The sequence below is a fragment of the Trachurus japonicus genome, chromosome 16 (assembly GCF_045865225.1).
Source record: "Trachurus japonicus isolate A0001 chromosome 16, Traja_1.0".
NCBI classification, from domain to species: Eukaryota; Metazoa; Chordata; class Actinopteri; order Carangiformes; family Carangidae; genus Trachurus; species Trachurus japonicus.
In genome coordinates, this window is record NC_140922.1 from 4,016,423 (window position 1) to 4,040,639 (window position 24,217).

General features: G+C 44.8%; 1 protein-coding gene across 11 annotated transcripts in view; it reads right to left on the reverse strand.

Moving 5' to 3' along the window:
* The window catches only part of cspg5a (chondroitin sulfate proteoglycan 5a), a 68,674-nt gene that overhangs the window by 15,225 nt on the left and 29,232 nt on the right, over positions 1–24,217 (reverse strand). For all 11 annotated transcript variants that reach the window (XM_085803496.1, XM_085803490.1, XM_085803491.1 and 8 more), the window contains exon 3: positions 8,293–8,481. In XM_085803496.1, coding sequence (XP_085659622.1) covers positions 8,293–8,481 — 189 coding nt within the window. The remainder of the gene's footprint in view (positions 1–8,292; positions 8,482–24,217) is intronic.

Here is a 24,217-nt window from a genome sequence, read left to right on the forward strand (position 1 = left end):
GGTGAAAAGGGGAAGTTAACGGAAAGTATTGGGCATTTAGGAGAGAGGATGAGGAAAGATTGGAGGAAGGTAAAGAGAGTAAAGGAGGGGGTAAAGGTTGGAAGAGCAGGAGGGAGTTGGAGGATTTGAAGAAGATCCAGGAGGAGGAAGAAGAACAATGAAAAAGACAGGGGGGAAAATGACATTTTCAGGAAAGAATTAGTGGAGTAAAAAAGATGAAGATAAAGACAAATGGGGAGATGGTGGAACAAGAGGAGAACACAGAGAGTGGAGAGGAGAAAAAGGACAAGGGACAAATTCAGGAAAAAAGATTATATTATTGAAGAGAGTCGAGGAAGAAGGGATTGACAGAGGAGAAAAAAGGAGGGGGGAGAAAAAAAGCAAGAAAGCAGCATTAGTTTGACGACAGGTCTACGTCTTCTGTTTGTGAACTGACAAACAGAAAATAAAACAGACACACAAACATTTAATCTGTGATGCAACAAACAGGGAACAGTAACAAGCATCAAGTTCAGGTACCTGCTTCCTACCAGCTGTAACTGTTTCACCACAGACTCCACTCTGGTCATGTGTCTCTGTCCCTGTCAGGTGGTCTCTGTCCCTGTCAGTCTGCTGCAGTCACCGTCCTCAGCTACAGTCACCTGAGAGTTGTGTATAGATGATCTAACATCTGTCTGGGGCCACAGAGGACAACCTGCCTGTTGGCTTTTGTGTTTCCATTTGAATCCATGTGTCAGTGGAAGCTTTTACCAGATGACAGAATACTAATGAGAAAGTTAATATAAAGATCAAACCCACTTGGCATTGCGTTAGTACCTTAAAGGAACAGTTTCACATTTCTGCAGCCATCAGCTAGTTAACCTAGCTTAGCATAAGAAGGTAAAACAGTTCACTATCAGTCTGCTATAGTAACATATTGAATTGTTGTCTTTGTATGGCCTGTCTTAACGTGTTGTTTAATGAACTTCTACCTTGAAAGCCTCTAATACATTGTCACTGATTTGTCTATTAGCCATATTCACAGCGTCGCCGTCTTTGCTTACGCCGTCACTCAAAGTGGGAAGATTAAACAACGTCACATAACGTTACCGTTACCGTTAACGTTAGCAGTTGCAGCTAATGCTGGCTAACTTAATTCAAATCAGTTTAACCCAAATGTCGCTTTACTTTGAAATACGGCCGATGTCCCTTCAGACGTTAACAACCCATGCCTTCATTAAATCTGTATCAACAGGGAAGTGATGAAAGGAAAGCAGTTGATCAGACTCAGACGTTTACGGCTTGCAGAGTGATGACATGAGGAAAGATGGCGACGCTGTGGATATGGTCAATACAGGCTATATCCTACGGACACTGCATGCAATCTATGAGGCAGTTTTCCATTATGGTTAATGCATCAAGTCATATTTATGAGAAATATTATAAAACTACATTTATTTGAATATAATTAATACAAATAGTTCATTATATCTCATATATATGAGCAACACTTATTGGGAGATGGTTGTCAAGGTTGTTAAAATAGGTTTGGACTGGAAAATGTTGAAGTTCTCATTCTGTAAAAGGTTTAATCTTCAGGAGGAGAAACGAGGTTCTGTTTATGGGATGCTGAGATTAGTTCAGTTTCTGTGCTGCTGTCAGTCTCCGTCTGATCTGATCAATGGGACAGCCTCCTGAAAACTTAGTGTACTACTTTAAAAAAAGCCACGCGGATAAACACACACAGTGTCTTTTCATCTCGTCAGGGAGGCGGCAAACTCGGGGAGTTCCCTTCTGACTGAGTTAGACTCAGCTCTTTGAATGTTGTCCTCTTTCTGCTTGGTCTGCTTGGTCTGGCCTCCTCAAAGGGCCGAGGCGTTTCTCTGAGGAAGCAGTGAGACGACGACAGAGTTTCTCCCTGTGTGTGAACTGCCTGTCACTTGCCCCCTGCCCATCTAAACCTGAGCTCTGAACGCTTCGCCATCAAACGCGCCGCCGCGTCTCCGTGGCTCAGTCCCCCGTCGTATCTATAGTTAACCAGGCTGTGATCTACTTCCTGCTCGCCTCTGATCCACATACAAACTTCCACATTTATATTTCACAAACACTGTGACGGGACAATCACAGACCAGACGACACACAAATGTGTTCCACCACCGTCAAACTCCAGCAGCAGAAACCGGCTACAGACCTCCTGCTACAAAACAGACCTGCCTGCACTTAACTTTCCAGTAAAACGCTGATTTGTTGTTTGGTCTCAACAGATCTTTGTGATATTTGTGAGCTTTCAAAAAAAGGTGTTTCTTATTTGTGCTTAACTATATAATATAGGCACAAAATATTACTAATCATGTAACTACTTCTACTGCTCAGGATAGGGGGCCGTCGTTGTCAGGGTTACAATGATGACCAAACCAAACCTGGTTTGGGGTCAGGGATGGATCATGGTTGGTGGTGTACATGTCTGTTTGCTCCTGACTTTGTTTTTTTGATGCTTGCGGAAGCGACTGATGCTGGCGATGTTCTTCTCTATCGTGTCCTATCATTGTAACCATAGCAACACAGATTGCCCAATGACACCGTTTCCCTAAACTTAATCAGGTCACGTTGTGTTCACAAATCTCACCAAACATTGACGACAATGGTTTTGTGAGGCAAGGACAATGTTGTACAGAGGTCAGAAAAGACAACACTTGAATGGGGAGGGGGGGAGGGGGGAGGAGAGGGAGGGGTCACAAATCACTCAATTAAATCATGAATCATTTTGTCCAATTAAATTCAATGATTCGTTCATTCCATCACATTTTATCTGTGCTGTAATGTCTCTTACATCCACTTCGATTTCTCCTCAAGTATTTTCCAGAATTTCAATCTGTTGTTTTACTGTCAGATTTACACACAGTCTTCATTTTGCGCTGTCGAATGAGAATTAGATCTGTCTGTATGAAAGGTTCAGTTTGATTGGATGACTGATCAATGCAACAGTAAGTGAATGCATCACCGTAGACATGTCAGACTCATCAACACAACAGGCTGAGGCTCAGGTCCACAGAGCAGCAGCCTGGCTTCATCTGACTGGGATTCACTGGGTTAATGACCACTGAATTATAAAAACCACATCGGCCATGATAAAGATAGTGAAGCCATGCATCCATCTTCTCCTCCATCTTCTCCTCCATCTTCTCCTCCCTCCCTCCCTCAGCCTCTCTCTCTTTTCTCCATCTCTGACCAGGATGTTGGGTCTGATCTCGACTGCGGCAGAGAAACACTGCGACTGCAATTACCCACAGCAGATGGGGGAGTGTGGGAGTCTCATGTATTCATGAGCCTTGTCAGCAGTGCACACACACACACACACACACACACACACACACACACACACACACACACACACACACACACACACACACACACACACACACACACACACACACACACACACACACACACTCCTCTGAATGTGTCATGCTGAGCTTTTCTCTCTGAAGCCGACCTCTCTCTCTCTCTCTCTCCCTCTTTCACTTTCTCTTTCCCTCTCTCCTGCAACAGTTTCTCCTTCACCCCCCCCACACACACATTTCATCCTGCCCTCCTTTTTACTCCTCTTAACTGCCCCCCCTCCCCTCCTCCTCCTCCTCCTCCTCCTCCTCTTACTTTATCTTTTTGCCGACCACTTGATGAGGCGGTGTTGTCTCTTTCATGCTGCGCCGTGCCACCACACACACACACACACACACACACACACACCCCTCAGGTCGCACAGCTGTATGTAGGTCAACCCCGCCTCCCCCTGTCCCCCCCCCCCCCTCCTGTTCAGACTGCCCTACTTTCAGCTGCATCCAGAGAACCAATGACATCACCCTTTTCCCTTTTCCTCCTTTTTTTTTTCTTCTGCTCGCTAGCGTTACGACTGCTACTGACTCCACCGCTTCTCCTCCTCACCATCATCTTCATCATCCACCATCTCCTCCACCATGACTCGCATGGTCCCCCCCCCCTCTACACCTATGCCGAGGTGGAAACAGCCTGCAGCGTTGCAGATTCAGTCCTTTGGTTCAAATTAGCATCGGCGGTGCTGGATGGACAGGCTGCTGCTGCTGCTGCTGCTGCTCCACAACGACTCTGTTGCTAGGGAGATTGCTGCTAAAACACCGGCACTGGCAAAGCAACACCGAACCCACCCCCCCACCCTTTTTTATATTCAATCCAGCCCTTCAATCCGTCTGTCACTCTCTTCTCTCCTCCGGTTTCTATTCAGTCCCCCTCCCACCAGCAGTCAGGAGGTTCTTCAGGGTTCTTTAATGGCTCCGTGGGTTTCAACTTAACATCTAAGTCACATTTGACAATATTAGAATATCATCAGCCTTTAGTCTGATTGGTTTGACTGAAACAGGTTTGATTTTTCATTTTTGGAGCGAGTTAAGGTGTTAAATATCTCAATTGTAGGAATTCCATTTTCTCTATTTTGGAATGCTTGAACCTTCATTAAGCTCATATACTGAATGTCTTAAACTCCTTTTCCACTGCACACACGGCTACCACCTGCCAACATCTGGCTTTTGGCAGCATCCCCACCCAGGTCAGCAGACACGGGTGTTCATCGACCCTGGGTGAACACACTCATTTTCTTTCTCCACGCAGCATTGTCTGTCACAGAACAGATCCCAGTGCTGTCAAATCAAACAGAAACACACACTGGCTACAAATGCAGTCAGGGAGGGAAGAGTGAACCCAGCCCTGAGGTAGAGCACCAACAGCTCTGTGTGGTGCACATTGGTGAAACCTGTGGATTTGACACCAAAACAATGTGCTAAAAGATGCTAAAATGCTCCATGGAGATGATAAGAACTGCAGAGAAATTTAACTGCTAACATTTCATGTCATAAAACACTAAAAAAAGTCTTTCTGTCCTCTATTCTGATGCTCACACAGAAAACTTGAATTTCTTGTATTTTTTTTTACCAGTGCACCATTCAGTCTAAAACCACTGAGGCTTTAAAGGAGCATTGCAGAAACCTCCACAGCCCCAGAGATGATAAAGTAAACCAGTGCAGCTTGATGCTGTGATAAATATCCTCAGTGCTGTAAAACCCCCACCCCTCCCCCTCATTTACCCTCTTTTATTTTCCTAAGTGAACACCGGGCCTTTCTCCCTCCATCTGTCTTGTCATCTGGTCGTCCGCTGGCCGGTCCACATCAGCTCTCTGTGCCCCCTCCCACCACCACCACCACCCCCTCTTCCTCTTCTCCTCCTGCATTCCTCCATTGTCTTCCTCACCCGCTCACTGCAGACACACAGACCCAGCCTCCCCCTCCTCCACCAGACTGTCCTTGTCTCACGTTTGTGTCGCCCATCCCCCATCACCCCATCTCCATCCTCCTCGGTCTCACAGACCCTCCTCATCCTCCACAATTTCCTCTTCCTCTTCCTCTTTATCCTCCTCCTCCATCTGTTTTTTTATTTTTTACCTCCATTCCTTCCTTGTCTGTTTCTCTGACGCTGCTGTTGCCAACACACTGGAGTGACAGTGCTACAACAGTGGACTGGCTTGAATCCCAGGGGAAACTTTAAAGGCTCTTTATTTATGACTCAGGTTCACATTGTGCAAACTGAACATGGAGCTGTGGCGTTTCTGGAAACGGTCTCTGTTTAGAGACGCAAAAAATCTCAAAAATGTTTCCTAGCGTGCAGCAGACAGAATATTTTTCATGCCGATGGTCGGAGAACAGTTTCTTTGAAGATTCTGGAAAAACCTTGAAAAGACTGGAACGTTCAACAGGTTTTTCTTTGGTTTAAAATCAGGCTCAGCTCTGTCATTTAAATATGTGAATCAATGCTTTTATTGTGACACAAAAAGCCAGTGTTATAAGTCATAGTGAATTTTTGCTCTGTAAATCTAAAGATGTCAAAATAAAAGTATTTCTGAGGTTTTCTAGGGATCATCTAAAATGTGTCTTCCTATGGTGGAGACTGTCTGAGCTGCAGCTGATCAGAAACAGGTTCGATCCCTCTCATCTGTCCTTGAGCAAGGCAGCGCGCCTCGTTCATTTCAGTCGGTCTGAGTCACTTTGGTCAGTTGTAGCTGCTGCTGTGTTGAGGGCTGTGGAGCCTCTGGAGCCTCTGGAGCCTCTGGAGCCTCGGCTGCCTCCGTCTTTACCTCTGCTGCCTCGGCTGAAGGACACATGCTGTTGTTTACTCCTCACCTCTTTCCTCTTCTTTTCATGTTTCCGCTGAATCTCAAGTGTTTTTTTCTTTTCTTTCCTTTTTATAACACGACTCTCACTCTGCTGACAGCTCCTGACATCTTACAAAAGGCATTCAGGCTGCTTCCTGTCAGCGGTTTCAGCTCAGCCTTGGACATCACCTGTTTGGTTTCCACCCGGTTCCTCACCTCTGAACAGCTCTTACACAGCAGCACATACTGGAGACTATTTAAATGAGTTTCAAAGGCAAATTAAAATACAAACTGCTTAAAATAAGTTCAACTTTTTGGTCAATTTTAAATCTTATTTCAAAGGGGAACTATGCAAGTCTGGTCGCTTTTTCTGTTTTTCTAACCCTCCTCTCGGCCATGTGCATTTGTTTTTAATGAGGCCAGTGAAAAATCAATCCATGGATAACGTTATATAACATGATGTCACTACGTGTATACCTGTGTAGTCTTAACTGTCATAAACTAGAGATTGTGGGTTACTGAGTGTGTTTGTGTCGCGGTGCTGCAGAAGAGAGCTGGGTCACCAAGTCCTACACTGATCTTACAAGGTTGTTTTTCAGCCATGAGACACCAGGTGGAAGGCATAGAGCCTCCTTTCTCACTGTAACAAGTCACAAGTCACAGTTACTCCAGAGCTTTTCAATTGAGGTAAAAATGCAGCATAGCCACAGGGAAATCCTGTTTAGTTCCTCTTTAATTCTTCTTTTAAAACAAAAGCTCTGGTTGGTCAACACAACGCTATGTACAAGACCTCCTGACCCAGAATCAGGTCATCTGCAGGTGATCTAGACTAGGATCTCCACAAACATGCAGTGCATGATGGGAGAGGGTTGAGCCCAGGCCTGGTCTGCCCTCCCTCCTCTCCCTGTACCTGATCCTGTTATCCTGCCCACCAGAAGCTCCTCCATCAGCTCTTCCTGGACTGGACAATCCATATAATTATCCCGTATTCCATGTTGTAAACTGTTTTCTTGTCTGTAACAACATCTGTGTCACGTCTGCCCGTCCTGGGTGAGCGATCCCTCCTCTGTTGCTCACCCTGAGCTTTCTGTATCTGGTTCTGGTTTTTCCTCAGTGGATGTGAGGGTCTAAGGCCAGAGGATGAAGTTATAATGCTGTGTTAAGCCCTTTGAGACAAACTCTTTGTAAAAATGGACTATACAAATAAAATTGCCTTGCCTCTCTATGGTATCATTATGTCTAGGCAGGATTACTGTTCCCCCGCCCCTGGAGAAAAAAGCTGCGCTGCTCAGCGTCACATCGACAAAACGCTCTTACAACTTTAAATGAGTCTTTTGGAGGAGAAGCAGGATTCAGTCAGTTGATTCAGATCAGTTGAATTTTGAACACGTGTATGTGTCATGTTCTTTGTCTATTTATACCTCTCAACCTCAGCACGGTTTTCTGTCTGTCAGACTATGTCTCCACACCGCTGACGTATCGACTGAATTTCAACGAAGGCTGAGAGCTGTTGGTTCTGTCTGCTTCAGATTTTTATTTCTACCCAACTTCTCTTCCTTCCCCGCTCCGCTTCACTCTCTCTCTCTCTCTCTCTCCATCTTTATCGATCAGTCTGTCTCTGTCGTTCTCTAAACTTCACACTAAACACAGTTTGGCCTGGAGGCAGCGTCGGGCCACAGAAACCCAGCTCTCCGCTTCAGTCTTTAAAATTGATGGGGGTAATGTGCTGCAGCCGAGAGCCCGGGATCTGGTAATAATCCTGCTGTGCCGCGATGCCTTTGAGCAAAGCGCTAAAGACTTTAGTTTTTAGTTTAGTTTGATTGATCTAAGACTTAAATTTAGACAAATGAGTGGACGGATTGAGAGGCGAGCGTGGAGCCTGAGCCTGACAGAGGAAACTGTGACGGATGTGGTTTGACTTCAGTTTCTGCAGAGACTTGTTACTTTGTGGGAGAAAAGTCTGATTTGTGCCTTTTTCCATGTCAGCATCACTGAGAACAAATCTTAGGGGTTAAGGTAAGAATTCTATAAAAGTGTTCATGTTTTTGTTGTTTTTTATGAGTTTGAAATGAACCTTACGTCCACACACCTTCCAGTTTTTACTGTAACTTGCCTGGGACTCTCCTCTGACTCTCACCTGCGTTTGCGCAGCTTCTTGTTCTCCGTCTTGAGCACGTGGAGCTTCTTGGCGAAGCAGACGACGATCATGAAGAGCAGCAGGACCACGAGAGCCGAGGCGCCCACGGCCAGACACATCACCTGGAACTCGGTCACCACCGACTCGCAGCGAGCGCCCTTGTGCCAGATGTAATCCTGGACGTTACATCTGAGACCAGAGGAGAAGAGAGAGGGGGAGGATGGAGGATGGAGGTGGAGAGGCGGAGAGGTGGAGAGGTGGAGAGGTGGAGAGGTGTGAGCGGTAGAAAGGACAGGAAACAGAGGGAGAGACAAAAGAGGAATTGGTTAATGAGGTTAAATCACCTCCTAATGAGACTTAACTGTGTGTGAGCGTCGTTTAACAGTCCGACGTGCTTTGAACGCCTCCTTATTCTAATTTGGTGTGTTTATGGACCTTCAGGATTCCTCTCTGTGCCTGATTATCTTCAACTGTGGAATCTGAAGCTCTGCACATGCAGCTCTGAAAACATAAAAAGCTTCAATGTTTCACAACATGTTGCACGTTACATAAATCTTTAGTGTTATTGTAAAGTAATGGACTGCAGGCGCTTTATTCCAAAAGGATAATGTCATCACTTTGAGTCTGAAAATAGAAGGTGGAAAAAAAAAAAGAGGAGCCTGGGGCGATTTTCAGGCAGTAAACACACACACACTGTCATTTACAAACACACACGCTGACTGTCAAACACACATACACAAAAGCATGCACATGTGTACATGAGCCAATGTCTTTTACGACTGTATAAGATCTAACGAACTGCATATGTGCATCCATGTGTGGATGTACATTATGGGCACATATGTGGACACACACACACACACACACACACACACAGCCGCCATCTGAGTCCCAGACTCCCTGTGTAGCTGTTTGGCCGAGTATGGCGTCCGCCCGGGGACATAAACGACAGGCAGATGGCTTTGTCTACAGACTGTTTGGCCGTGTAAAACGGCAGAATCTATTTCACCATTTCACGAGGCCATAACGCCGCTGAGCGACGACGCCTCGCTGTCACGTGAGAGGAAAGATGTGAATGTGTTTCAGGGAAGATATCAGTCAGGACTGATACTGTAGATGAAATGAGACTCACTGTTTAACATAACTTGAGCATCAATAAAAGGTAAAGCTGTATGTGTCTTTACAGAGCAGTGAGCTCAGAGGGATACACCTATTATATATAACTATCAACACCTAAAGCTCAAGCAAAGTGAGTTTTGTCTTTACATACTGTTCAGTTACAGCTCAAAAACAACTAAACATTTCTGTATTTATAAGGAGGTAGAAGCTGCAGTTCCTATCCTGACCACTAGAGTGAGGTGAGTCAGTCCCACACACCCCGTTTACACCTGGCATTTACCTCTGTTTTCAGTGATCACAGTCCAGTCAGATAGAGCTTGACCACATGAAACTACAGGTGTAAACGCACCCAGACACATTGAGGACGGATTGTGATCCGATCGCCCAAACCACCTCCGGAGGTGATCAGGGACGCATTGTTACCACACTGAACACAAGTGTAAACAGTAACACATTCTGTATCCGCATACAACTACAAGGGCGGAAATACGGTACTTCTACAATTTATCTTCTTCTCTTTATCTTTAACCTGCACAAATATGTGATCGGATCTCAATCGGATCTCAATGTGGACATTAGAGACACATATTAATGCCAGGTGTAAATGCTATCCGGTCAAATTGTATCCAGATACAATCTGGATACGAGACACATGTCAATGCCAGGTGTAAACAGGGTGATGGACTCCCCCACTGCTCCCCCATAAAGAAATGGGCGGTCAATAGTTTTTTATGGTAAATTGATTTGAACAGAGACACAATATACAAAAACAGGAAAAAAAATCCAGAATTAATAAATGTGACAAATTATTTTCCATTTGATCAAGTGCAATGAGGACAAAAATCAGCAGGGGATTAAATACTTATTTTCCCACAGTATGTCTAACTTCACTGTTATGCAGAACTGAGGGTGTGGCCTGTGATTAAGGGGTTAACATATATGGTTGCCATAAACTAACATCCATCAAGGTCCCACCCCACATGTGCCACCTCTTTGCACATTTATCAGTTAGCCATAACTGCGTCTAATGTGTGGAGGCTGCGTCCACCTTTAGAGAGTTTGACAAGTAAGCAGGTACACACACACACACACACACACACACACACACACACACACACACACACACACACACACACACACACACACACACACACACACACACAGATGAAGGGCTACTGGGTGAATGGAGGTGTCTGGATGCACGGCCGCTCCCGCTACGTTGTCTCCATGCTAAGCAGCACCTCCATTCACCGGCCCGCTTCCTGGTTCCTTCCTGGTTCCTTGATGCTTTTATCCAGCAGCTGAAGGAACCGCTGGCACCGAGCCAGATACAGAGAGACAGAGAGACAGAGAGACAGAGAGCCAGAGAGACAGAGAGCCAGAGAGACAGAGAGCCAGAGAGACAGAGAGACAGAGAGCCAGAGAGACAGAGAGACAGAGAGACAGAGAGCCAGAGAGACAGAGAGCCAGAGAGCCAGAGAGCCAGAGAGACAGAGAGACAGAGAGACAGAGAGACAGAGAGACAGAGAGACAGAGAGAGACAGAGAGACAGAGAGACAGAGAGACAGAGAGACAGAGAGACAGAGAGACAGAGAGACAGAGAGACAGAGAGACAGAGAGACAGAGAGACAGAGAGACAGAGAGACAGAGAGACAGAGAGACAGAGAGACAGAGAGACAGAGAGACAGAGAGAGAGAGACAGAGAGACAGAGAGACAGAGAGACAGAGAGACAGAGAGACAGAGAGACAGAGAGACAGAGAGACAGAGAGACAGAGAGACAGAGAGACAGAGACAGAGAGACAGAGAGACAGAGAGACAGAGAGACAGAGAGACAGAGAGACAGAGAGACAGAGAGACAGAGAGACAGAGAGACAGAGAGACAGAGAGACAGAGAGACAGAGAGACAGAGAGCCAGAGAGACAGAGAGACAGAGAGCCAGAGAGACAGAGAGACAGAGAGACAGAGAGACAGAGAGACAGAGAGACAGAGAGACAGAGAGACAGAGAGACAGAGAGACAGAGAGACAGAGAGACAGAAGCCATGAGGCCTTAGATCACACTGACTCTCAACCTGACTTCCACACACTCAACCTCCCAGCGTTAGCTGCTGCTCCTACAAAAAGAGGTTTATGTAAGTCAGGGTCGGACGGAGTGGGGGGGAGGGGGAGGGGGGGAGGGGGGAGGGGACGCCCAACACAGAGCCAGGCAGGGAGATGCATAAAAGGAAGGATGGCGAGCGGGGGTGAGGATGTGCTGGTCGTCATGGCAACCCAGCTGAGCAGCCAAAACGTGGCAGATGCAGCAGCGACATGTCATTCCATCACACACACACACACACACACACATTTACACACACACGCTTCAGCAGCCGTCCATAGGGATGTGTTGTTTTAGCCGCCATTTCTTTTCCTTCCTGCTGCTGTGTCTCCTCCTTCACTCCCTCTTTACCTCCCCATCCTCCTTCCTCCCTCCTTCCCTCCCTCCCTCCTCCCTCTCTCCTGCACTTTGCCGGTCGCCTCCAGCTGAATCATGTTTCTGCTTTCAGGGTTGTGCAACTGACATTAGGAGGAGGAGGAGGAGGAGGAGGAGGAGGAGGAGGAGGAGGAGGAGGAGGACAGGGCAGGCTGAGGTGGATGTTCTGGCTGGGTTGTAATTGTAGAGAAATGAGAAAACAAAAGCCTCCAGCTGAGCTGCACATGGACGACCTGTGTCACGGCAGCCTGATGCAGCTTACTCCTCTCAACCACAGAGCTGCACCGCTGTTTAACAAGACTCACAGTCGACTGTAAAATAGAAGCAGCTCTGTGAGGCTGCACCGAGATCCTAAAAATGTTAACATCAGTGTGCAAAGTCTTTTGCACTTTGCACCGAAATCTCAAATAAACTTCTTATAATAAATTCTGTGAGGATATCTCTGGGCTGTAGAACATATAATGCCTATTCCTCCACAGCGAAAAATAGTCCCCACTTTTCCTCTTTTTCTAAAACTAGTGCCCAGTTTCAATAAAATGTCTTCCATCTGCCAGTTGTTAAAGATATCATTTTATAAACAAGCATGAGCAGGAAAGGGAAGTCACAAGATAATCATAGTTCATTTAATTGTATTTGTCAAAAGTACGAAAAATGCAGATTGACTTTATCCAATGAGATCTCTCCAATCTAATTCAACAAACTGACACAAGAGGATATAGTTTGTGGCAGAATTTCACCGACAGTGCCAGGATCGAATTCTCATGTCCTGCTGCACTGAGCAGAAATCAGATTGGAAAAGAATCCTCCGCATCAGGGACAAAGAAAACAGAGTTGTTTCCCTCCCTGACCCGTCATTATCTCCGTGGCTGTGGCTCACCACGGCAGCGTTTAAAGTGCAGTCACAGCCCAGCAGGAATACAGAGGAATTAGCATCAGGGTGGCCCGAGCCAGCCACACCACAATGAACTAACAAATCCCCTCAATATTCACCTGATTAGACCGACCCGCTGGGGTGAGAGGGGGCAGACAGAGAGAGAGGAGAGTCTTTCATTTAACTCAGAAATGTGACAATGGTGCAGATGTGGCTGCAGCCCTCTAAGACCCCCGAGGGTTTGGTGAGGAGTAATGGAGGCTGAGGAGGCAGGAGACGAGCTGTAGGGAGGGGCGGGGAGGGGTGCAAATCAATGCCACTGTTTAATGTCTAAAACCAGATGGTGACTGGAGTCTGATTTGATAGATTTGATCTTTAAAGGTTTAATGTGTAGGAATTCCCCCCATCTAGCGGTGCGGTTGCATATCTGAACGTATTCTTGATGTTGCATTCAGGTGAAATGGGGCAGACGTCAGACAGACAACAGACGCTGCATGTAACAGGATAAACAAGCGTCTATGTAAACAAGTGGTCCGTCAGCACGAGGCAAAACAATACAGGCGTGACAACATGTTGTCATGGTGATGTGGTATTGTTTTAGTAAAATGACATCCGGTTGGTTTGCCGACGGCCGTCTGCCTGACTGCACCTGAATGCAACACCAGTGCCTCCGTCCTTCCTCACACTACACAGTGGTGACAGTTTTAACAGGCCGAGCCCACAGCTCCGCTGAGTTTCCGTGGTTACCTACGGTCACGATGCAACATGGCCTCCTCGGTTCGGTGCGCCCCCCCTTGTATATTTGTTACGACTTGTAACAACTCATTCTAAGGAACCAGAAAGCTTTACTTTGTATGCGGGTGTGAAATACAGATTTATGAAAGACATGTTTGATTTTACATACTGGGGCTTTAATCCTCAGAGTTATGACAACACTGTAACTATAGCTGAGAATCAACAAACGTGTTGTCAATCAGTCAGACGGACTGTGAACTCACTTCTTCCAGACCTGTTTCCTCAGGGACTCATGTTGGATCATTGTGCACCTCATGATTTACGCGCACAAACCAACGTTCAATGGCACAACATAATTCACCCTGCACAGCTACAGCAGGTGAACATGATGGTGGAGGATTAGTGAGCTTTTATTGACCACAACAACAAACCTTCCCCTGAGGTTCAACCACACTGCAGATGGAACATGCAGATTTGTGAAAAGCACAAATACAACAGATTGTGATGAAATGAAATGATCTTTCCTGTTATACTGACAGTTTTCTATGTTTTCATCCTATTTCTGTAGTGGATACGTTTAGTTCTACATTATTAAGTAAATGAATAAAGCTGATTAGTTTGGAGAGGCTTCAGATAAAGTGCAGTTCCAGAAATGTAGGAATCATTAGCAACAGAAACTTACAAATATTTAATCTGCGTCTGCGTCAGAACACTGTGGGAGAGAAATCCACATGTTTCACATTCAATTCACTCACACTCTGCTTTGCTTGATGTTAAGTGGAAGTTAGAAGGAGTAAATGATTTCTGCAGGCTCAGAGGAGCTCCTAGTCTGTTTCTTCAACCGAGTGGATGGAGAACAAGCTGAGAGGAGAAGCTGGACTCTGAGTGATGGGAGAGGGCACAGCAGGGTGCTCGCTGAATATTTTAGCATAGATCATATACATTTGCATTAAAATAAGGCTATTTTTAAACTTTCCTTCCTCGAAGGAAAACATATTTTCTTATGCAACAGCTGCAGAGAGAGAGAGAGAGAGGCTGAAGCCTGCAGTGTCCGGGGAGAGGGAGAGGTGGTCCAGCAGAGGACAGGAGAGGGCACAAGCTCAGCCTCTCTCAAAACTCTTTTACTTTGCAGAATAAAAGCAAACGTATTTTTTTCCACAATGCGCCACATGAGGGCTTTTTGGAGGAAGAGAGCGAGCACGGGTCAGGCCGAGGGCAGGAGGTAAAAACTGGATTTGGTTTTAAGACACTGACAGAGAAGAGGAGGAGGAGGAGGAGGAGGAGGAGGAGGCTGTGGACACAGAGTTTCATCTCATCTGATTAGATGGATTTATGGGAAATTTAACAAAGGGAGACAGAGGGTAAAAGTTTACAGTCTTTTTATTTTGTGTTAACAAGAAAAATATGCCTGACTGGGTTAGAGCGAGGTGGAGTTAATAGAAAATAGCTGTGACCTCATCGTCTTGTCCTCTACTGAGACTTATTACATTATTAGTTGAGAATTATGTTTTTCTATTTTGTTTTCTCAATACTTCTTTTTTTAATTAAATAAATATATATATACCAGATAGTTTAAAACCTTGAAAAACTATTCAAATTAAACAGCATGAGAAGGGAAAACTCTTTTGGTTTGGCTGAACACTCGGACACATATCACTTCACTTAAAGGTCCTTTATTTTACACTTCTCCTCAAGTGTTGGTAAGATACATTTGTGGATTTAAGACCCAAAAACTCACTCAGCCAATCAGTTTTCTGAGTGATCCAATAAGAATGTAGCAGATTTCAGGTAAAACACTCAGAGAAATCAAATCCAAGTGTTGGATGGTGGGTCCAGGTGGGCGGGGCTTGGTGACTGCTTAGTTGTGACATCACAAAGTCGATGTCCAGACAGCTGGTTTTAAGGCTCAGTTTCTGAATACAGGCTGTGTGCATTTCTCTGTAGACTGAGGTTGTGATACTTTCAGAGTATTAAAACTTTAATTTGCTTTATGATAATCTACCTTTATACAATATGGGAGCTTTAAAATCCCAGACATTTGGAATCACCGGTCTTTAAACTCTGCTGAGCATTATAATGGTTTATTACCACGACTGGGATTTGGCACCTTAATACGACCATCTTTAAAAGGGTCAAAAATATTTCTCAAAAGTGTTTTTATGACAAGTCAGCAACTTGAAATTTAAAAGTGTAGCTGAAATTCAGCTCTACAACTCTTCACCTAACGTTTTGTATATTGTGTTTCATTTGCCAGTGATGCTTTGTGACCTCCATTGTTGGTGTGCTGCTCCTGGATGTGTGGGTGACTTTTTACTGCAGTAAACAATAGACTTTAATTCTGTTTACTGCTACAGTAAAATCACTGCAGATACTGATGATTCACACTGTTTACATTATTTCAGTTGCTTTTTCTGCTTGCAACTCCACCTCCCTTCAGCACCATAGTAACTGGGAAACCAGGGCAAAGAGGCAAAGCCCTTAACCCACAGTTCACCCTGCTATAGTTTCATTCCTACAGCCGTTCTGCTATAAATAGTCATAGATTTCTTTGTGTGGCGCTGCTGCTGTTGGTCTTCCCCTGTCAGCTGTAACATCTGGCGTCTCTGCTGTGCAGCTGATTGACAGCATGTGACAGACGTTGGAAGAGAAACTATGAAAAATAAAACCATTAAGAAGACGGAAGCTCTGCGCTGCAACGTGTTCCTGAAGTCTGAGTGTGAAGAAAAATAATAAACAAGACACATGAGCAAGCGATGGAACGATGAAGTCAAACCCAGGCCACTTTCATCAGAAACACATTTAATTGTGTTATTTTAGGTCAGTTGCTTTTTGTCTTTCATCAGCTGTCCTCCTAGATTTCCCCAAGGCCTCCAGTCCTCCGCAGCAGATCCCAAACAAACCAGCTTAAATAAAATATCACTACACCGGCCTCCATTATGCAGATGGAACCATTAGAACCTTATTAGCAGCCACAGTGGATTGTTCCATTCAATCAGCAGCTATCGTTAAATCCCACGATTTGAAAACTGAAAGGCGGGGGGGGGGGATTTGAAAACAGGACGACATAATCTGTGTTGTCTCTGTTTGGCTTTAGGAGAATCTGACCAATTCAAACCACATTTCATCAGGTGAAGAAGTTTCTCTCTTTCCAGGGCTCAGGCCAGATAATGCAAGAACACAACGATCCAGGATTTAAATATGAGCTGGTAAATGATCCTACAGTCCAATAAAAAACTCAACTGTGCTCTAATTCTGTAGGTTTCTGTTTGCTTATCCCATTTATATTTCATTTCCTGCTGAGCCGTCTGTCTCTAACCATCATATCATCTTTCCTATCTAAAGAGGCTGGTTAACGCTGTGACTGATTCACTCTGAGTGGATCTGCGGATGCGACTGTAACCAAAACCTATTTAGATGAACCCTCCCCGCCAGCCCCCGGGGGAGCACTCACATCACCATCAGAAACTGCAAACCAATTACGGGTATGCAGATGTGCCCCGTGTCTGCGGTTACCACGACCATCAGCTGTCACCGGGATGAAAGCACCTCGGCGTCGCAGCCTGATGGGAGCTCAGGAAGCTGACACGGATTCATCTTAACACACTGGAATCATGACACACACAGCTGATACTGGAGGTTGTGTCAGTTACTTTCAGACTGACTGTTTCAGCTCGGTCCCAGCAGCAGCAGCAGCAGCAGCAGCAGCAGCAGCAGCAGCAGCAGCAGCAGCAGCAGCAGCAGCAGCAGCAGCAGCAGCAGCAGCAGCAGCAGCAGCAGCAACTTTCATTATGACAAATTTAATTAACTATCAGTTCATTTTAAAAGGAAACCTATGCAGTGGAATCACAAAGAGCTAAGTGTTGGTGACCTTTGACGCTGCTGCACTGCTGCCTGGTGGCAAAGTGATAAAACATAGAACTTACATTAAAGCTATAGTGCGTAACTTCTAGGTGTCTGTTTATATCCGGGTCACCCTACGCCACTACAAGAGGAGATGATTAAGCTGCTCGGCTCCTCTAACACCTCGCGGTATTTTTCAGTATTTGTTCTTTTTGTATTTGGTGACGTTGGCGACATTCCCGTGCTGGCGCACAGGAAATAATGGTGTTCCCGTAACTGGTGTTTTTCCGACCTGTGAAGTGGTACCAGTTCGATCTGGTACGAGTTCACGGGTCAGAAGTTACAAGTGGCCGTTATAGTGACTTTCACAGGTAAAACAGGTCGGAAAAACACGAGTTACGGGTTGCCTGGAACGCTACCAAGTCGTAAGTCGTGACTTGAAGTTGTAACTTACGGTTTCAAAAGCCTGCCTGGAACGCAGCATCGGTTTTACCTGACAAGGAGAAGGGAGGGGGAGGAGAGCGCTGCTAGAAGCAACATGGCGGAGACCCCGAAGAAGCCACCAAGAGGTTGAGAAGTGGATCCTACTAAAAAGAACAAGCCTTCCCGTTCAGAAGACGGTCTGTTGGCCAAGAGAGTGACAAACAGTAGCGGTGGGGAGGGGAGGGGGGGTTACACTGGGCCATACGCCATGTTGAGGTGCCGGCCGGATCGTTGTAATAACTCAGAAATCCTCTAGGGGCGATAGAAGTTACGCACTATAGCTTTAAACTGCGTCTTAAAGGGGAACTATGCAAGTCCGGTCATTTTCCGCTGTTTTGTTGCGCTCCTCTCGCCCATGTACATCTGTTTACAACGAAGCTGGCCAAAAGTCAATACATGGAGCGGTGCATACCGTTACATAACATATACGATGTTACCACGTGTGTGTTTGTGTAGTCTTAACCGTCATTAACAAAAGATTACAGGTTACGGAGTGCGTTTGTGTCGCGGTGTGCAGAGACGAGAGCTGGGACACCGGGGCGGCAGCCAGGTACTACACTGATGTTACCAGGTCGGTTTTCAGCCGTGAGACGCCAGGTGAAGACAGAGAGCCTCTGTTCTCACTGTAACAAGTCACAAGTCACAAGTCATGTAGTTAACGATCACAATTACTCCGGAGCTTTTTAATGAAGGTAAAAATGTAGCATAGCCACGGGAGAAATCCTGCTTAGTTCCTCTTTAACTTTGCACACAGATTAAAGCTGCACTGTCATGAATCATAACAACTGAGAGGTTTTCTCTTCTTTCTGATTCTGACATGATTAACTACCCGCATCAGAAAACACTCAACCTCTAAATGAAGTGTGTGGTTTCGCTAACGTAGTTACTTGCACATGGATGAGCTTTCCCTGGGCTTTGCAAAAGAGCAGAAGGTTGGAAATCAATAAGCCACTTGAAGCCAGATTGTTCTTATTCATTATTAATACGTTTGCTCACAAAAGTAGTTTTAAAAACCCCTGGTAAAGTTTTGATGGTTTGACCAGAACCCAGATCAGAGGACAGACAGTAGAGGATGTTACTGAAGAAGCAGGTTGGTACGGGGTCCAGGTCACATGTTAAAGGGATATTTCAACATTCTGGCAAATTCACCCATTGCCATAATCCCTATAGTCATAGCAGTAGGTTTGTTACCTTTAATTGTCGGTGCGAGCTGTTTTTAGAACGGCGGGGCAGAGATACGAGCTGCACTTTATATTCTATGTCTATCTGTGCCTTTTTAATGTATGATTGGTGCTGTGCTGCTTGCTGGAACCTCCATTTCCCTGAGAGTAACCTCCCAAGGGATTAATAAAGTACTATCTATCTATCTATCTATCTATCTATCTATCTATCTATCTATCTATCTATCTATCTATCTATCTATCTATCTATCTATCTATCTATCTATCTATCTATCTATCTATCTATCTGCTCAGAGCTACGCTACGGAGGCTAATGGTATTTCCAGGCTTTCCATCAAAACTCAGCAAATACACAATCCAACAACTCCAAAACGCTCTGGTGGACAAGTTGTGAGCTGCACATTCACCACGCTATGAGATAATAACGGAGCGTTACGAGAAAGAGTTGTTTTCGAGGGAAATGCATAGCCGGTGTTGTGCCGAAAAGAGACTCCTTGTCGAAAAAGGACTGCCCCCGACGCAAACGCGCATCTGTGGCTTTGCATTTACCCATGCATATATTTGCCTCTAAAACAACTCTGTGTGGTAACGTTGTGTTATTATCTCATAGTGTGGTGAATGTGCAGGTCACAACTTGTCCAGGAGAGCGTTTGGAGTTGTTGGATTGTGTATTTGATGAGTTTTGAGGGAAAGCCCGGAAATACAGTGAGCCTCTATAGCGTTAGCTGAGCAGCTCGCACCTCTGCCCCACCGATCTAAAAACAGCTTGCACCGACAATTAAAGGAACCTATCCAGCTCAGGGAGTCACATCATAGCTCTGGTCCTTCTGCACACTGAGGAATCTGCCTCTGATGATTTCCTCTTCACGACTGTTTCAGAATAAAAGCACAAGAAATGTGATGGAATTTGAGTTTGACAGAGACTGACAGACTGAGCTGTTAGCCCCGCCCACATCACAGTCAATACAACCCTGATGACGCTTTATTGTTAGCATGTGTGTGAATATGACTGTGTGTCCCTGTGTGTGTGTGTGTGTGTGTGTGCAGTGAACCATACAGTCAAAAGTGTGTTATCCTGCAGCGTGACAACTATTGCCAAAAAACAAATTTGTCTCCATGCGTGTGTGTGTAGTCAACAAATGAACACATCAGGCCAGACTACCTTTGGCAAAAACAAAGGGGTGTGTGTGTGTGTGTGTGTGTGTTTGCATGTGTGTGTGTGTGTGTGTGTGTGTTTGCATGTATGTGTGTGTGTGTGTGTGTCTTTTGTCCTGGCCTTCTAAGCAGCCATAAATCTCCTGTGTGTTTGACCCCTGGCCTGATTCCACGACCCCACGCTCTTTGACTTGGAGGTGATCCCTAATACATCCCATAATCCTGTGTGAAAGTGTGCGAGCGTGAGTGTGTGTGTGAGTGAGTGAGTGCGCACAGGGGTTTATTTGTGTGTGTATGTGTGTGTGTGTGTGTGTGTGTGTGTGTGTGTGGACATTTAAGTGAGTGTGTTTCCATGATGTGATCATGAAATCTAAAATGGACACAAACTGTTGTTGGTGCTCAAAGCTTCCCTTAATTACATCAAGCTGCAGGACACACACACACACACACACACACACACACACACACACACACACAAACAGATGCACACACACCCGTAAATTCGACCTGGCTCGCCCGAGTCGTTTCCATACTGGCAGGAGTTATAAACTTCTGACTCATTCTCTCACTCCTTTTTTCTTCCACCTCCTCACTCTTTCTCCCACTCTTTCCTTCTTTTCTTTCATTTCCTGCTCTTACTTTCTCTTTACCTCTTTTCTCTCTATCACCCCCCCCCACCACCCACATTTCTATTTCTTTCAACATCTACATTTTTCTTTCATAAACAGTCAGAATATAAACACCCTTCCTCTTGTGTTTGTCTGTGTTTCCCCGACACACACCCTCCTCCCTCCTCCCTCCTCCCTCCTCCCTCCTTTCTCTCATCTGTTTCTCCGAATATGGTCGTGGGTCCTGCAGCTCCAAAGGAGGGAGCGGTTTACGATGTCAGATCTCATCACTCAGAGGGGCGAGCAGCCAGAGATGCTGCAGATAGCTCCACACAGACACAGATAGCACACAGAGGTGTACAGCTCCAATCTGGCAAAATGAATGAAATTATAAATGTGTTTTCGTGCTGATAACAAAACAAAGTCAGTCACTGGAGTTTATCTCAGCCTGTTTATAACTACAGGTGAAGTGCTGCAGTTAAACAGGCAGCAGACACCGTGTGTCACGGCTCAGACGCTCCCGTATTTTCCAGTTTACACACAAATGTTTCTCTCATATTCTACATTTTTCAGCCGTTTCTCCTCAGCTTTCACTGTTTTGCCTCTCATAAAACAGAGAAACTGAAACTTGAACTTATCCTGAAGCAGTGGACCAGCAGCGATTTATTACTGCAGCTCTATAAAGTTGAAGAAGACAATCTTTTTTTTTTTTTTTTTTTTAAAGGATGTTTTAAAAATTGAAGCAGCAGAAGCTGAGACGTCCCGCTTTTCAAGCTCCAGAAACATCGGATCCTACAATTTTCATCCCGCAACTCAACAGTAATCTTCATTAAAACGCCCACATCTTTTAAAAATCTATTCCCACAGTTTGCAGCACAGAGTTTCTATTACACATATTTATTTCATTTTCATTTTTGGATGAGACACAAGGCTCAGGTCACAATGAGGTAAACATACAGCACTGTGCTGTTTGATGCTGCTGGGGAAACACACTGCTGTTCAGGCCTGACAATAATGTAGGGATATTATAGGTATATTCTTAAATCCATCTACGCTGTCTCGAGCTCTGTATCACCTGACCTGAGACAATCGATGCCTCATCGTCCGTCAGACTCGGATGTGTGGATCAAGATGTTGACACCAGTGTGGGGGACGACATATAGGCTAATAGAATGCAACTCAAAAAATAAAAAGGCCTGAAACTGACAAAATTATTCATAAATAATTAAATAAAAGATTCAATTAATAAATGAATTATGCCATTATTATATTAAAGATGTCACTTATCTAGTAATGGTCTTTGTGCTTCTCTTTGACTGACTTATTAGTTTAAGCATTGTAACAGCCTAGCACAAAGTGACACTGTTCATGTTACTGTCTATATAATGCTATATTTCTTACTTAGTACTTTTTCATATTTCAAGTTCTATTCTTATTCAATTTGTGTATATTTTTCATACTTATTTACTTACTTATTATTGTACTCATTGTACTTATGTCTTTCAGTTTCTCATCTCTTTTTTTTCTGCCTACGTTTGAGCTGCTAATACTTTGAAATTTCCCCAGTGAGGTAAGTAAAGTCTTATGGGACATTTGTTAAAAGAATTAAGAAGCTGTTATGTGTGGCCTGTTATCAGTGACAGAGAGAAAGGTGAGCTCCCCACAGCCCTGCAGGTGTGTACAGTATTTCTGTGTGTGAGAATGAGATACGTCAGGCTGTTCCCAGGTCAGTAAACAGCACTTGAAAGGGTCGTGTGTTTTACTGCTGAGGGCCAGAGGTCCAAACATTCATCCTGCTGTAATTGAATTGGCCTGATGTATGAAGCATGAAGCTGCACGCACCAACACACGGCACAGAAAGACACACACACACAAACTCTGTTTCACATGTGCACACGGGCACAACCACATGTGCAATTACACACATAATCATGCCTAAACACACACGCACACACACTGACAGGGGAACATATTGGTTCTCATCTGTGCCAGCGTTCCATTGACCCATATTGCGCCGTTGCCCGGCAGTAAAACGCCTGCCGGAGTCTCTCCAGCCTCCGCCGGCTGACTCCCTCTCCGGAGGTTCATCACTGCTGCTAGCCTGTCTATCTGCTGATCACTGCTGCTACAGTAGCCTGTCTGTCTATCTGCTGACTGAGGACCTGATCTGCCCTAAATATCTGCATCCTGTCATCCACTTAGTCACCCTGTTTCCCTTTCAGTCAATAACACAGCTCATCTGATGATGTGACACAACTGTAATGATCATTTCTGCTTCCTGCTGTGTTACCACTGTTACAACTAACTCCCCTCTCAATTCATACCTTTTCTTTTAATATGGTTCAATTCTGGTTTCCTACTTTCATAAAGTATGGGTGCACAAATGGAAAGTGCAAATAAGGAAGGAATTTGATGTTTTTAAGGTATTGATACATGTAGCATGTTTAAATTCTACACTATAACTGAGACTTGACTGGAATTATTTTTAATGAAAAACTTTTAAAAAAATATATATATATTAATCCTGAAACTTAAATTATGGATCAGTGGATCTGCCTGAAGAATGGATGTTCAGTCATTTTTGCTCATGAAACAAGTCAGTGTTAGTGAGGTAGCTGGTTTAGAGTGTTACTGGAAAATGATGGTGCGTTCCGTTTACCTCGGAGGTTGGAAGTCGGAGCTGGGAATGACGTCACAGAGTTGTCATCTACCAGGCTATTGTTAGCCGTTGCTAGCACAGCCTGCATTGTAGTTCACATTAAAAATGTAAAGTAGCCTACACTATAGCTGCATTTCTACATGTCAAACAATATTATGTATGCGACTGATTTACTGCGACAAAACTAGTCAGAAGTGCTCTTTACAGGAGCTTCTACTGCTGTTTACACACGGGGCAGCCATCTTTTCCAAGTAGGAAATCCGACCTCAGGGTCGTTCCAGTTGAAACTTCTGACTCGGAACTCGGAAATCCCGACATCCAAGTACAACTGGAACACATCATCATCTCCACTGAGTCGACACAGCAGCATCACATTGATAACATGATGCGATTTGTTAATACAATTTACTCATGTGAGATTAAACTGCAGGACCTTCCCCTTCTGATGACAGAGCACTGCAAAGATGACAAAATGTATATCTGTAGGCTAACCAGATGTTAGTGTCACCCTGGCAACCAACCAACCTGGCCATCCTCTGTAAAAAGCTCATGGAATTGGAGCAGTGGCTTAACAGCACTTCACAGCACTAGCTATGTTTCCATCCACACGTTTTCATGGAAATTAAATGATATTGAATTAAAAATGCCTTACGTAGAATGTAACAGTAAACTGTCATGAAAATCGACACTGACGATACTGACGATCTCGTCACCACTTTTAACGCTACTTCTTTTGATGTCGCTTGGTATTTTGCAGTTGGTTGGCACACAAGCACTTTTATAACTTCTGAAATATTTACCA